Source organism: Asterias amurensis, chromosome 21, assembly GCF_032118995.1.
Source record: "Asterias amurensis chromosome 21, ASM3211899v1".
In the NCBI taxonomy this organism is placed as follows: Eukaryota; Metazoa; Echinodermata; class Asteroidea; order Forcipulatida; family Asteriidae; genus Asterias; species Asterias amurensis.
Window position 1 is genome coordinate 3,113,685 of NC_092668.1, and position 14,018 is coordinate 3,127,702.

At 37.2% G+C, this 14,018-nt stretch overlaps 2 protein-coding genes across 18 annotated transcripts in view; one reads left to right on the plus strand and one right to left on the minus strand.

Annotated features, from left to right (window-relative positions):
- Positions 1-5,875, plus strand: part of LOC139952988 (protocadherin-15-like) — a 73,010-nt gene extending 67,135 nt beyond the window's left edge. For 10 of the 11 annotated variants that reach the window (XM_071952347.1, XM_071952352.1, XM_071952351.1 and 7 more), the window contains one exon: positions 3,853-5,875. In XM_071952347.1, the coding sequence (XP_071808448.1) occupies positions 3,853-4,344 (492 nt within the window). In that variant the 3' untranslated portion in view covers positions 4,345-5,875. Of the gene's footprint in view, positions 1-3,284; positions 3,341-3,852 lie in introns of all 11 variants that reach the window. The other variant, XM_071952358.1, reaches the window with a different exon arrangement.
- Positions 4,102-13,269, minus strand: LOC139952990 (glyoxylate reductase/hydroxypyruvate reductase-like). 7 transcript variants are annotated; one of them, XR_011787927.1, is made up of 10 exons: positions 13,074-13,269; positions 12,022-12,152; positions 11,161-11,233; positions 10,502-10,618; positions 9,582-9,772; positions 9,030-9,165; positions 8,661-8,791; positions 7,985-8,135; positions 5,353-5,439; positions 4,181-4,213 (listed from the first exon to the last, which is right to left on the minus strand). XR_011787927.1 is itself a non-coding variant. In XM_071952362.1 (9 exons), exons 1-8 carry the CDS (start codon positions 13,181-13,183, stop codon positions 8,026-8,028), a joined length of 999 nt encoding a protein of 332 aa, XP_071808463.1. In that variant the 5' UTR covers positions 13,184-13,269; the 3' UTR covers positions 4,102-4,213; positions 7,985-8,025. The 7 variants fall into 7 exon arrangements, 4 of the variants coding, with proteins under 4 accessions (XP_071808463.1, XP_071808462.1, XP_071808461.1 ...); XR_011787928.1 differs by lacking the exon at positions 4,181-4,213 and adding an exon at positions 4,284-4,400; XM_071952362.1 differs by lacking the exon at positions 5,353-5,439 and having other exon boundaries at positions 4,102-4,213.
- Between the last annotated feature and the right edge of the window lie 749 nt (positions 13,270-14,018).

Consider the following 14,018-nt stretch of genomic DNA (forward strand, 5'->3'; position numbering starts at 1 on the left):
ACTTGTCGAATTTTGCTCGAAAAAATCCTCAAATTGACAAGAACTTGTCAAATTTTGAGCGAAAAAATTTTGCGCGAAAGTATCTACATGGAATTTGTCGAATTTTGCTCGAAAAAAAATGTACAAGGCTATAGCCTTGTGAACTTGTCAAATTTTGCTCGATAAAATCTACAAGGCTATAGCCTTGTGAACTTGTCGAATTTTGCTCGAAAAAAATAGCCTTGTGAACTTGTCGAATTTTGCTTGATAAAAATCTACAAGGCTATAGCCTTGTGAACTTGTCGAATTTTGCTCGAAAAAAATCTACAAGGCTATATAGCCTTGTGAACTTGTCGAATTTTGCTCTAAAAAAATCTACAACTTGTCAAATTTTGCTCGAAAAAAATCTACAAGGCTATAGCCTTGTGAATTTGTCGAATTTTGCTTGAAAAAATCTACAAGGCTATAGCCTTGTGAACTTGTCGAATTTTGCTTGAAAAATCTACAAGGCTATAGCCTTGTGAACTTGTCAAATTTTGCTTGAAAAAATCTACAAGGCTATAGCCTTGTGAACTTGTCGAATTTTGCTTGAAAAAATCTACAAGGCTATAGCCTTGTGAACTTGTGGAATTTTGCTCAAAAACAAAATCTACAAGGCTTGTGAATTTGTCGAATTTTGCTCGATAAAAATCTATAAGGCTATAGCCTTGTGAACTTGTCGAATTTTGCTTGAAAAAATCTACAAGGCTATATAGCCTTGTGAACTTGTCGAATTTTGCTTGAAAAAATCTACAAGGCTATAGCCTTGTGAACTTGTCGAATTTTGCTCGAAAAAAATCTACAAGGCTATAGCCTTGTGAATTTGTCGAATTTTGCTTGAAAAAATCTACAAGGCTATAGCCTTGTGAACTTGTCGAATTTTGCTTGAAAAATCTACAAGGCTATAGCCTTGTGAACTTGTCGAATTTTGCTTGAAAAAATCTACAAGCCTTGTGAACTTGTGGAATTTTGCTCAAAAACAAAATCTACAAGGCTTGTGAATTTGTCGAATTTTGCTCGATAAAAATCTATAAGGCTATAGCCTTGTGAAGTTGTCGAATTTTGCTCGATAAAAATCTACAAGGCTATAGCCTTGTGAACTTGTCGAATTTTGCTTGAAAAAATCTACAAGGCTATAGCCTTGTGAACTTGTGGAATTTTGCTCAAAAACAAAATCTACAAGGCTTGTGAATTTGTCGAATTTTGCTCGATAAAAATCTATAAGGCTATAGCCTTGTGAAGTTGTCGAATTTTGCTCGATAAAAATCTACAAGGCTATAGCCTTGTGAACTTGTCGAATTTTGCTTGAAAAAATCTACAAGGCTATAGCCTTGTGAACTTGTGGAATTTTGCTCAAAAACAAAATCTACAAGGCTTGTGAATTTGTCGAATTTTGCTCGATAAAAATCTATAAGGCTAAAGCCTTGTGAACTTGTCGAATTTTGCTTGAAAAATCTACAAGGCTATAAATAAGCCTTGTGAACTTGTCGAATTTTGCTTGAAAAAATCTACAATAATAATAATAATAATAATAATAATAATAATAATAATAATAATAACCTTACTTATAAAGCGCTTTTTACAAAAGCGATACAAAGCGCTAACGAAATACAATGGCAACAAAAACAAAAGATAAACTACACGCTTTACAGACAAAACAATGCAATTAACAATGATACAATCTAGAGTAACTTAGGATAGAGGTGGGTTTTTAATTGGGATTTGAAGGAACTCAGGGAATTGGCTAAACAAACAGATTGAGGGAGACGATTCCAGCATTTTGGCCCAGTTGCAGCAAAGGCTATAGCCTTGTGAACTTGTGGAATTTTGCTTGAAAAAATCTACAAGGCTATAGCCTTGTGAACTTGTGGAATTTTGCTCAAAAACAAAGTCTACAAGGCTTGTGAATTTGTCGAATTTTGCTCGATAAAAATCTATAAGGCTATAGCCTTGTGAACTTGTCGAATTTTGCTTGAAAAAATCTACAAGGCTATAGCCTTGTGAACTTGTCGAATTTTGCTCTAAAAAAATCTTCAAGGCTATAGCCTTGTGAACTTGTCGAGTTTTGCTTGAAAAAATCTACAAGGCTATAGCCTTGTGAACTTGTCGAATTTTGCTCGATAAAAATCTACATAGCCTTGTGAACTTGTCGAATTTTGCTCGAAAAAAATCTACAACTTGTCGAATTTTGCTCTAAAAAAATCTACAAGGCTATAGCCTTGTGAACTTGTCGAATTTTGCTCTAAAAAAATCTACAAGGCTATAGCCTTGTGAACTTGTCAAATTTTGCTTGATAAAAATCTACAAGGCTATATATAGCCTTGTGAACTTGTCGATTTTTGCTCGAAAAAAATCTACAACTTGTCAAATTTTGCTCGAAAAAAAATCTACAAGGCTATAGCCTTTTGAACTTGTCGAATTTTGCTCGATAAAAATCTACAACTTGTCGAATTTTGCTCGAAAAAAATCTACAAGGCTATAGCCTTGTGAACTTGTCGAATTTTGCTCAAAAAAAATCTACAAGGCTTATAGCCTTTTGAACTTGTCAAATTTTGCTCGAAAAAAATCTACAAGGCTATAGCCTTTTGAACTTGTCGAGTTTTGCTTGAAAAAATCTACAAGGCTGTGAACTTGTCGAATTTTGCTCTACAAGGCTTGTGAACTTGTCGAATTTTGCTCTACAAGGCTTGTGAACTTATCGTATTTTGCTCGAAAAAAATCTACATTAACTTGTCGAATTTTGCGCGAAAAAATCTACATGGAACTTGTCGAATTTTGCTTGATAAAAATCTACAAGGCTATAGCCTTGTGAACTTGTCGAATTTTGCGCGAAAAAATCTACAAGGCGTAACATTGCGGTTAACTTGTCAAATTTTGCGCGAAAAAATCTACATGGAACTTGTCAAATTTTGCGCGAAGAAATCTACAAGGAACATGTCAAATTTTGCGCGAAAAAATCTCTTCTCGTGACCTAGTCGAATCTTGCTTGAAAAAATGTTGGTCAAATATTGAAAAAAAAAAAAAAATTGGCAATTGATTGAAAATAGTTCTCTGTAACTTCGAGTTAATGTCAGCTTCTGACCCATCTCCCGATCTCCCACATTCACATAAACCTCTAGCTCTAAACTAAAAATGGTGGTGGTTTTATTTTGCGTTCTTTTTCTCTCCCCTGCTTCCCTTCTCATTCTATCTCATCTCTCCTATGCACCTCTGGGTTGTCGTGGTTGATTTGCTAACTGTGGTGGGTTTCTTCTCTCAATGTTCAGTTGGAGTACTGAGTTCAACACAGCTATGCCTTCCATTTTACTCTGAATGCAAAAAGGTCAGCCATTTCTTTTGATATTTTATCATCTTATCATTTCATGATTTCATGTTTTTGTTTTGCAGGTTTTTTTTTATGCAATTGAGGATAACAAAGTTTAGCCTCTTATTGAGTGTCTTCATATTCTGTTTTTTCTGTTTCACCGTGTTTTGGTGACAATCTTTATGAAAACTTTTTTTCTGCTTCAGTTACTGAAAGACTACAAAAAAAAAACACAATATGCAAGCTGTTGCTTCAAGCACAGTGCTACTAGTATAGTGATTTTTAGATTCAGAAAAAGTTTCACATAAACAAATATAGTTCAAAATTAGATTTCATTTCCCAACTGCTGCAGAGGCAAAATAATATTCTTGTCAAGTCAATTCATGTTTGTTTTTTGGTTTTTTTCCAGACTTTTTGCATTTACGAAATTGTTTGTACAGTTTGTTCTTTTGAATCCAACAAAGTGTCCATATTAAAACTAGCTCTAATTAAACATTATTAACAGTTTATGTTTATTTGAAACCATGCAGAATGCTCATGCTGACAGTAGTGGGCCCCTAAATGCTGCATGGGCACCGTCCAATGAAAAACTCGCCCACGTAGCCCTGGAAGACGATGCCGGCATCAAACTTCTAGTCCACTCCAAAACTCACAACATCACTCCTGACAACAGAAACACCAGGAAAGCCTCGCACAAGAAACACAAACGCTCACAACAGCACCCTCGCAGGCCCTCACTTGGAGACGGTCGAAAGTACTCCACCAGTTCCGAAGAAGCGTCCAATAAGTCCTCAGCGGATTCCGGCTCAGGAGCCCGTCCCAAGAGATCCTCAAGCCAGTCGAGGAAATCCAAACTCCGGCCGTCAAAAGCAGATGAAAATTTCAGCCCCGCTGGAGGGGATGATAAAAAATGGCGTAGAAATAGCGATGATATTAATAACGATCCGGATCTTCTGAAGCCGATCTACCAGTACACACAAGCGCCTTGGAATGAGGCTGATATAATGAATACGGTATTATAGACCTTCACATCATGCTGCTTTTCATCTCATCCAAAGATTGCGTGATGGACCCGAGGCTGCAAGGAAAAAAAAGGCTGATACCTTATCGGTTAATTGTGCTTTACCCATAATCGCATACAGGGTACACAACAAAGATGGCCACAGATTTCAGAATCAACGTAGACCGATTACAGGTCAGACAATTTATGGAAGACTGATAAATTTAGGAGCAATCTACCAGTGAAATTTACGTACCCAAACAAAGCAATGGCATGACGCGAGTTTAAAGCCTGTACATGGTACGTACATGTTGGTTAGTGGCAGAAAATGGTGATCTTTGGACTTCATTTACGTGTATATATATCGCCAAATGCATAACAATATTTCAAAAGGAACAAAATTCTGCAGAATGTGACTTTTTTATACTGGTTGAAGTGTAACAAGGTGAATCCTTAGTCAAAGTTGTCTCAGTCCTTTTTAATTGTGGTTTTAACTTTTTCGAGAGATACAAAAAAAAGGCTGATTATAAGAGTTTGAATTATTTCAGTACAGCAATTTAATACATTTTCCTGCAACATATTAGTCAAAGTGGAACGCCACACAAGCGTCTTGATTGTACTCTTTTTATATCTTTAAAATATTTATTATATAGTGCCTGACAATATATTACAGATATAAATTTTGTTTTATAATAATAGTAATATAACTGCACCACAACATCTCAATTACAAAATAAAAATAGTAGTGCAATTTGTATAATATTTGTAGTAAAGTATACAGAGTATTTGTGATGATCTATTGGAAAATCACTGCTTTTTAAAAGGTTTGCCAATTTTATTAGGGTACTATTTCAGTCATTCAAGATGAAAGGGGGACCTTTGGGATGCTAGTAGGTGGCAGTAGACTTACAAGGTAAACCTGTTGTTTTCAGTCATGTGCGCATGATTAGAACTACGCAAACAATGGAAATTTACCAGATAAAATAAATTTCAGTTTTGCATCGAGATAAAGAATAGAATTTGTTTTTACCTGGTGAGTCTGCTGCCACCTAGCGTTCCAAAGTCCTCCCAAAATATGGAAGGGTAAATGCACTCTTTCATCTTGTTGTTAATTAAACTGTACATACAATAAAAAGAAGATGGGGCAAACGGTTATTTTTTCAAAGAGTATAAAGAGCCAATCGTGCCTTTTCCTACCGTGCAAGGAATTTCTCAACGAAAGATGTACATGTACTTAAAATCATGGTAGAAGAAGAGGTGTATTTTTTCATAGTAGGTTTCACTTCTTTTCTCAAGAAGGATTTTTTTAAAGACAATCTAGAGGCATATAGTGCAATCTATTTAAGCACAACGAATTTATAATGAATAATTTCTTGTTGTACCTAATCAGTGACAACTCGTGAGGCTTTGGTTTTTGCTGCTACATTTTCTTTCAGTTAATTTTCTCATACATAATACAGAGCAGGGTACATCTCGGAAACCAGCAACTCGGCTTTTTTCGCAACATTTGAGGCTGAAAAACAAATCTAATGTTATAAATTATGTCAACAAAATTAATCAGAAATGCTGGCACAATATGTTTCACCAGAAGTAATTGCACTATGTTGAAATGTCATCAGCCGCACATGATGTATCACATCATGACATGGTTGTACTCAATTACACTCACAAATAACACATCAAAAAGACCTACAGGGACAACTTTTCAAAAATTGGGTCATTGACAAATGTTGAAATGGCATCGGCCGCACATGACGTATCACATCATGACATGGTTGTACTCAATTACACTCACAAATAACACATCAAAAAGACCTACAGGGACAACTTTTCAAAAATTGGGTCATTGACAAATGTTGAAATGGCATCGGCCGTACATGACGTATCACATCATGACATGGTTGTACTCAAATACACTCACAAATAACACATCAAAAAAAACATCAAAACATCAAAAAGACCTACAGGCACATTTTTTAAAATTGGGTCATTGACAAATGTTAAAGGCCCTGGACACCTTTGGTAAAACTTGTCAAAGATCAGTATTCTCTCTAGGTGTATCAAAACATATGCATAAAATAACCAAAATGTGAAAATTTGGACTTAATTTGTCTTCAAAGTTGCAAGAGAATAACGAAAGATAAAACACCATTGTTGCACAAATTTGAGTGCTTTCAGATGCCTAAAAAGGCAGTCTTGTATCAGATTAAAATATTTGAGTGAAAAACTTCCTCTTTTCTCAAAAACCCGTTACTTCAGAGGGAGCCGTTTCTCACAATGTTTTATACTATCAGTACAGCTCTCCATTGCTTGTTACCAAGTCAGTTTTTATGCTAACAATTTTTTCAGTAATTGCCAATAGTGTCCAGTGCCTTTGATAAATATTCATATAAAAGAGAAAAACTGTCAATTTTGAAGGTGATTTAAAGTCATAATTTAAACATTTCTCATAAATCAATAACAACTTCAGTTGTTAACGTCCTTTTTATAAATACAACTCAGTAAAAAAGATGTTTTAATATGTATGTTTATTATACAAAGTTTGCCACAATAATTTCTCATATTTATTTAATCAGATTTGAATCTCATTGTTTCTGTGTCTATGGTTCACACCAAACTCTATGTGAATATATTGTTTTATATTTATTCCCATACATACTTTTTTCCCTTTAATTTATTTTGTTTGTTTCTTCCTGAACTCTGAAAGGACAACACATTTTTGAGTGCCATGATTATAGGTGCAATAAAAAAGTTGAAGTCCATTAGCTATAAAGTATGTGTTGAATTTGGTTTTTGTTTTGAGTGGCAAACAATAAACAGCCTAAGAGATGTTATATTTGCATCGGGGATAAAGATTATTAATATTGGTATTTTTACCATTACACCGATGTGTGTTAGCACATCTCTTATAACGTTGCAGTACCCGCTGCCAAAACATAGGATTCGAACTGCCTCTAGCTACCGGGTAACCTCGGTAGTCTAGTTGGTAAGACACTGCTCTAGAGTTGCAAGGGTCGTGGGTTCGAATCCCACCCGAGTAACATGCCTGTGATATTTTTTCACAGAACTTCGGGAAAGTACTGAGTATACAGTGCTAACACACATTGGTGTATGGGTAAAAAACCAAAATTAATAATAAACAGTCTCCTTTTCACATCCAGGCGAGGGCCGCCCACTGTTCTTAGATGACGTCATGTGCATAAGGTTTAGTATAAACCTGGAAAGATTGGATGGTTTTCTTAATAGGGATGGATAATCTTAGTATTTTATGTGAAATCAGACTTGTTTTGTGGCTGCCTGGTGAAAGTTTAGATTCTTCAGTTATAAAAAATACTGTGGTCCTTGATCTAGTTCTGAGGATACTCTTTGATGTTACAAATTCGCAACGAACGATTCGGCACAGTTGAGATGTACTGAACTGCTGCGAAACATTCACAGCGAACACAGACCTGTGACGTTAACTTCGCACAAAGCATTTGTAGGAAGTATAGCCCGGGCTAAAGACCTTATACTCGGAGCATAATTACATATCTTTCTGTCAGCAATGTCTCCCACCCATGCAGAAGTAGATTATGATTAAAATGAGGTAGAGGTCGTTGATTTAAGGTAATTGGAATAAAGGCAGTTATTCTGAATTTAAAAGAAAAATATTACAAACTCACTCTTGTTGTAAAGCCTGAAGCAATTCAACGAGATAAATGCATCATAATGTGACTTGAGATGGCGCTGGTTTTCCTTCAAGAGCAGCCACGACATTCTGTGCAGCCATCAAGTACATGTCCATTGCAGATAGCATTCCATGGGGTAGAACAACTGGGTTGGACGAGGTGGGGGAGAAAAAGGAATACAAGTTTATAAAACTAGTTTTAAACTCCTTATGGTTGTATTTGAAGAATACATTTATTTGTACCATTTGGCTAAATTTCATGAAGCTGTTATGACTGAAGGCCACGATGGTCAAAATCAGCTCCAGGTATTAACGATTTGCATGACTAAGCAGTGGTCAAATTACGGCTCAATTGGTCATCGGAGGCATGGAGGCCACTTTTTTTTCAAAACATTTAGAATGCGGCAAGAAATAAAATGTTTTACGCATCACATAAAAAACTATATCATAGTATTGCAGGCAAAATTAAGTTATGGCCAGTTGTTCACCTTGACCAAGTAATAGACAAATCCATTAGGCGGCGCCCACGGCGCATGTGTGAGCAAGAACACATGAGCCTCTCCAACCCGTTCTGCACAACCCTGCAAAGGATCGGTCTTTTGGCTTTCAGTTCTCTTTCTAATCTGCTGTAATATGGCCTCATTTTTTGCTTGATATTTTAGTCATCTTACCACAGTTATTCATCTTGAGTAGTGGGTGCTCCACAGGGAGTGGTTCTGGGGTAGTGACATCCAAACCAGCTGCTCCTATCGTCCCAGACTGTAAAGCTTCTACAAGATCATCCTGATTTACTACACCACCCCTGGAGGGGAAAAATCATAAAGTTTATAGGTGTTTGGGGATAAAGAATACTGCCTCTAGCTTCCAGGCAAAGCTCAGTGGTCTAGTGGTCAGACATCTGCTCAAAAATGGTCACATGAGGGTGATGGATTGGAATCCTACACGAGTAAAGAAATCGTCTCTCGTTGGCACGTTCTAGGCACAAAAAAGCCCTGGATTTGGAGCATGTTATGGTCTCTTCTCCGGAGCCCCATACATACCTGCTGGTGTTGATAAAGATTGCAGATTTCTTCATCTTCCTGAAGGTCTCAAGATTAAACATTCTTTGAGTCTCTGGTGTCAAAGTGCAACAAGCTACGACGAAATCGGACTGCCGGAGAAGATCATCCAAAGTCACTGGAATAAGTTGATTCAAAAAAAGTTGAAATGTTGTAATACTGTTTTTTTTTAAGACAACCCTCCAACACAACACCAGATGGGGAAACTTGCGGTGAAGGCTTTACAAAGAAAATAAGGTAACTTCGATGGCTCTTAAAATTTAATTCAGTCATCTTTGTATGGAGCCTTTATCACTTTACAGTTATCAATCTACTATTTTCTGGAATCGAACTGCCTCTAGCTACCGGGCAATCTCGGTGATCTAGTTGGTACGACACTGCTCTAGCATTGCAAAGGTCGTGGGTTTGAATCCCACACGAGTAATATGCGTGTGATTTTTTTTCACAGAACTCGTGGAAAGTACTGAGTATATAGTGCTTACACACATTGGTGTATTTCAGTAAAACCACATACATACTACTTTCTGAGCTTACCAAATTCCGCGGGCAAAGTCTCCCCTCCTGATTTGTGAGTTTGCCCACTGTACAGCAACCTCCTGACTTGAAATGGTTTGAGCCGTTGACCTATGGCCTGCCCTATACACCCAGTACTAACAATTCCTACAGTGCTGCCTGCCAGGCCTGGTCCACACATCCAGAGGTGAAGCCAGGATTTGGGAGCACCACTGTTTAAGAGAAGACACAACATCAATGAGCATTAGCTCCAGCCATCTTGAACCCTTTTAGCCTGGCCACAAACAGCTTTTAATAAAATGCAAATATAGAACAGTGCCAAGTGGAGGAGAGCCATAGGGAGAAAGCAGGCCAACCCAGAACAGACTAGACAACGGCCTTAAAACAGATATGATGATGATGATGATGATGAAATATTGGTTGCAAATGGCAAACAATTTGACCCACTCTCCTCTCACTTCCAATCCACTCCAAGGTCAGGTACAAAATATGACAAAAATTTTATGAAGTAATTGGGCCCTATTAAAAATATTTTGAAACTGCAAGGCCTCAAGGCCCAATTTAATAGAGCTGATTTAGCACCCCAAAACAATTTTCTAAGCACTTAGACAAAGTTATGCTCATCAGAATATGTAAGGTTACCAGCCACAATGTCAGTGTCAAATGTCACACGATCTGTGATTGGCCATCCTATGCTTAATAATGTTTAGCAGGAAATTGTTGAGAAATATTTACTCATCATCATCATTCTCTAGCATTCATCATGGGGACATAGAGCCGCCCAACCAATGCGAACTGATGAGGATTGCCGCAGCTGCCGTGTCTGAGACTCGGTATCCACAGTTATGAAATTTTGACCTGACCTTGCTTAGCAATGTCACAGCCCAAGTTTTTACCAACCAAGGTTAGTAGAGAGGTATGGTTTAAGCCATGTTCTTTACCTTTTAGCAAAGAGGCATGCCTCAATGATGCGCCTGGATGTAGCTAGGAGAAGAGCAACTGTCATCTCAGCACAAGACTCCATTGAGGCTCCGGGAGAATTGCACAACACAACGCTCCTGCAGATCATAAAGGGAATGTTTACATTTGGAAATCACTCTTAAAATAAATGACAACAATAACTTACTTGGTTAGAAAGATGACTGCTTTGGATAGTTTAAAACAAATTGAGAATAACATTTCACAAAGGGGCGGATGGATGCATTGGTACAATACATCTTACTTTTCTCGTTGTTCTACTTTCAATAAGTGGCGTATTTGATTAGAGGTTATAACCCATCAACACATTTGCAAGATTAAAACCACACTCACGGTCCATACAAAAGAAGAAGCCAGTTTTGTTTTAAACAGTCAATCAAAAATATAATAGATGGCAATTTGCATCAGGGATTATGAAAACTAAATATTAGTCTGAAATATAGTTAAGTTTTTTCCAAACAAAGATTTTTGGCTATGGTGCACCGTACATCAATTCGGAGTGCGACCAAAGTTATGTGAATATCTCTGACTTAGCGAAATGAGTCAGGCATTTGTAAAACTACATAGATGAGGACAGAAAGTCTTCTAAATTTTATAAGAGACAAGATTTATCTCAAAGGACCTTTCTTTAAGAAGCTGAGGTTCGATGGGATCAACTCCAACTGCATAAGTGCTGATCACCTTCAGGCTCGGACCTATTGGGAAAATTGATATTGACATTTTAACGATCACAGCAGGCTCATGGTTGAGTGGATTAAATGAGCTTGTACCCATTTACAGCATGCATGCTCTCTCCATGGTGATACTATGATGGAGGAAAAGTGTGTACGTGCCGTAAGTGGGTGAGAGTTCATAATTCCATGTACAGCCAAAGTTCACAGATCTTGCAGCCCTAAAACATATTTAAGTGCAAAGTGGGTGGGAACTTAACTTGTTAGCGCAAAAAGCTAAGGTAAAATTTCTTGCTCATTTGCACCTTCCTCCGTGGTTGCATATTAAAGTGAACTGGGAGCTGATGTTCATACAGGCTATTTGAGCGTAAAGTAAACTGTGAGGTAATGTTTAAAGGCAGTGAACACTAATTGGTAATTACTCAAAAAAATTATTAACATAAAACCTTACTTGGTAATGAGTAATGGGGAGCTGTTGATAGTGAGAAACATTGTGAGAAACGGTTCATGAAAGAAGTAATTTTCAACAAATTTGATTTCGAGACCTCAGACTTAGAATTTGAGGTCTTAAAATCAAGCATCTGAAAACACACAACTTTGTGTGATAAGATGTTTTTTCTTTCATTGTTATCTCGCAACTTTGACGACCAATTGAGCTCAAATTTTAACAGGTTTGTAATTTTATGCATATATGTATATGAGACACACTAAGTGAGAAGACTGGTCTTTGACAATTACCAATAATGTCCAGGGTCTTTAATGAAACTTGAAATTCAAAGAGACCTAATTTGCGACTATCATTGATTTCAAACCTGCTGCATCGAGTAGTTCTTTATCAATCCGATTGGCAGCAGAGCAGTAGAGGCCATTCTTTCCAGCCACTCTCTTCAAAAGTTCATGCCTTGGCATAGAGTCATCTCCATTCCATTCTTCAACTTCGCATCTGTAAAGTATCAACGACAATAAAAGTCACCCATGAAAGTTTCAGCAGAATACAAAGTGTGTCTATTCTTGCTAAGAAAACAGCAAAAATACTGCATGGTATTTTCATGTAAGAACAACCATGCTGAGCGAGCATTCGCAAATGGACAACAACCCACAGAAATCTCCAGAAATATTTCTCCTGATTCAAATATTTTTGGTTGAAAAATTATTCTAAAAAAATGTTATGCTGTTTTTAAGCGTTGTTATATATATAAAAAAAAAGCGTGTTTGTGTAGCCTAGCCCCCTTTTGTGCCCAAGCTGAATCTTTGCAAAAAGGTAGGGCTAAAGCTAGTCCAATTACCTTCAGAACCAATTGTCTACTGTATGTTTCTACACATACTATGTTTCTAAACATACAGTTTGTCACACATGCGGCAGGCTACCAAAGTCTAACTCCAAAGCTAATCTGAACTTTAAAATTGGCTTAATGGTTGAGGTCAAATTCCCTAGGTCAATGGCAAAGGGGTAAAAACTAATCAAACAATCAATCAGTTTATTTCCACAGTATCAAATCACAACAATCACAACAATCAAAATCAATTCAAAAGCAATGTAAATGAGTAGAGGGGATCGGGAAAAGTTTCTGTATGGCGCCAACACTTTTTCATTTTATACGAAATTATATATGATATAATCTACCTCAATGATCGAGGGAGGTAGAAATATCCCTGTTTTGTAAAAAGTGATGGCGCCATACGGAAAGTTATTCAGGGGGATCCAGTAGAGGTTAAAACGTAAAAATACACAGAGCTGTAAAAAAACAGGGCTGCCATCAGCCTTGCATGCATGACTGAAAACTAAGGTCAAAATCCACTTATCATTTTTCGCATGTGGACACAGTGTACATATGAATGACAACCAACTGACAAAAATACTCACAAGTTTTTACTCAGCAGTTCACGCACTGGATTTCTCATATTGTTCCGGCAGGACATTAAAACCTTCCACCGCAGTTGAGTGTTCATTCTTGCTCTCAGAACCTCGTTCATTCATACATTTCAAAACTACACCTCATTAAATGGTAAAATACGAGACTTTTGCTTGAACGTACTGCCGTTGGTCCATGGTCGTTTTTTCTTTTTTACTGTATACATAGTTACCCAACAGTCAGTATCGTACCCAGACGAACAACGTGCAACCACTGAACATAACTCACTGACGTTGAACATTCAAGGTGAACCGACTATGTAAACAGACTTCTTTGAACTTCAACTGTCCAAATGGAGCATTTGATTCATAACGAGTTTGGAGTAACGGTTCAAACTTTTCTTGGCTTTAGGCAATTTGTTCTCATCACGATATTCAATAAGTGAATCAATCTATAAAAGTAACTCCAAAACAAGGACAATTGGGGGAAATCGTCTGGCAGACGGCAAAAACGTGTTCCAATTTCTTCCCGTGTTCCAATTTCCTCCCGTGTTCCAATTTTCTCCCGCGGTCCACGTGCTCCTTGGACTTGGGGGGGGGGGCCCCAGTCGGCCTTTCGCTGCTCATTACCATTAACCTTTTTTATCTTATGTTCGCTAATTTTTTAGTAATGACCAAAGGTATACCGTTCATTTTAAGGGGCCAGAGATGATTTTGCCGAGCTATCAAAAAGATAAAAAATTACAAATGTCTAAAAGGTCCTTTGGGCATTAATTTCTCTGTCCATTTTCTTTTCTTCTTGTTGCGCTGGAATTTCCCCCACTGCTAGCCCGAATTTGATAGGCACAATCAATGAATGGGTACATTAGTAGTCAAAGTTGCAATTTGTTTACATTTTATTATACTCAAATATAATGCTTAAAGCAAAATTTCTGAAACATACAAAAATATGCAATT

Bases quoted from the DNA above. Each gene is read 5' to 3' on its own strand.
- LOC139952990 (XM_071952362.1), bottom strand. From the start codon at position 13,183: ATGAACGAGGTTCTGAGAGCAAGAATGAACACTCAACTGCGGTGGAAG. The intron at 12,153-13,073 runs GTGAGTATTTTT...GATACTTTACAG, and splicing joins GAACTGCTGAGTAAAAACTT to ATGCGAAGTTGAAGAATGGA. The intron at 8,792-9,029 runs GTATGTATGGGG...TTTCCCCTCCAG, and splicing joins ATCTTTATCAACACCAGCAG to GGGTGGTGTAGTAAATCAGG.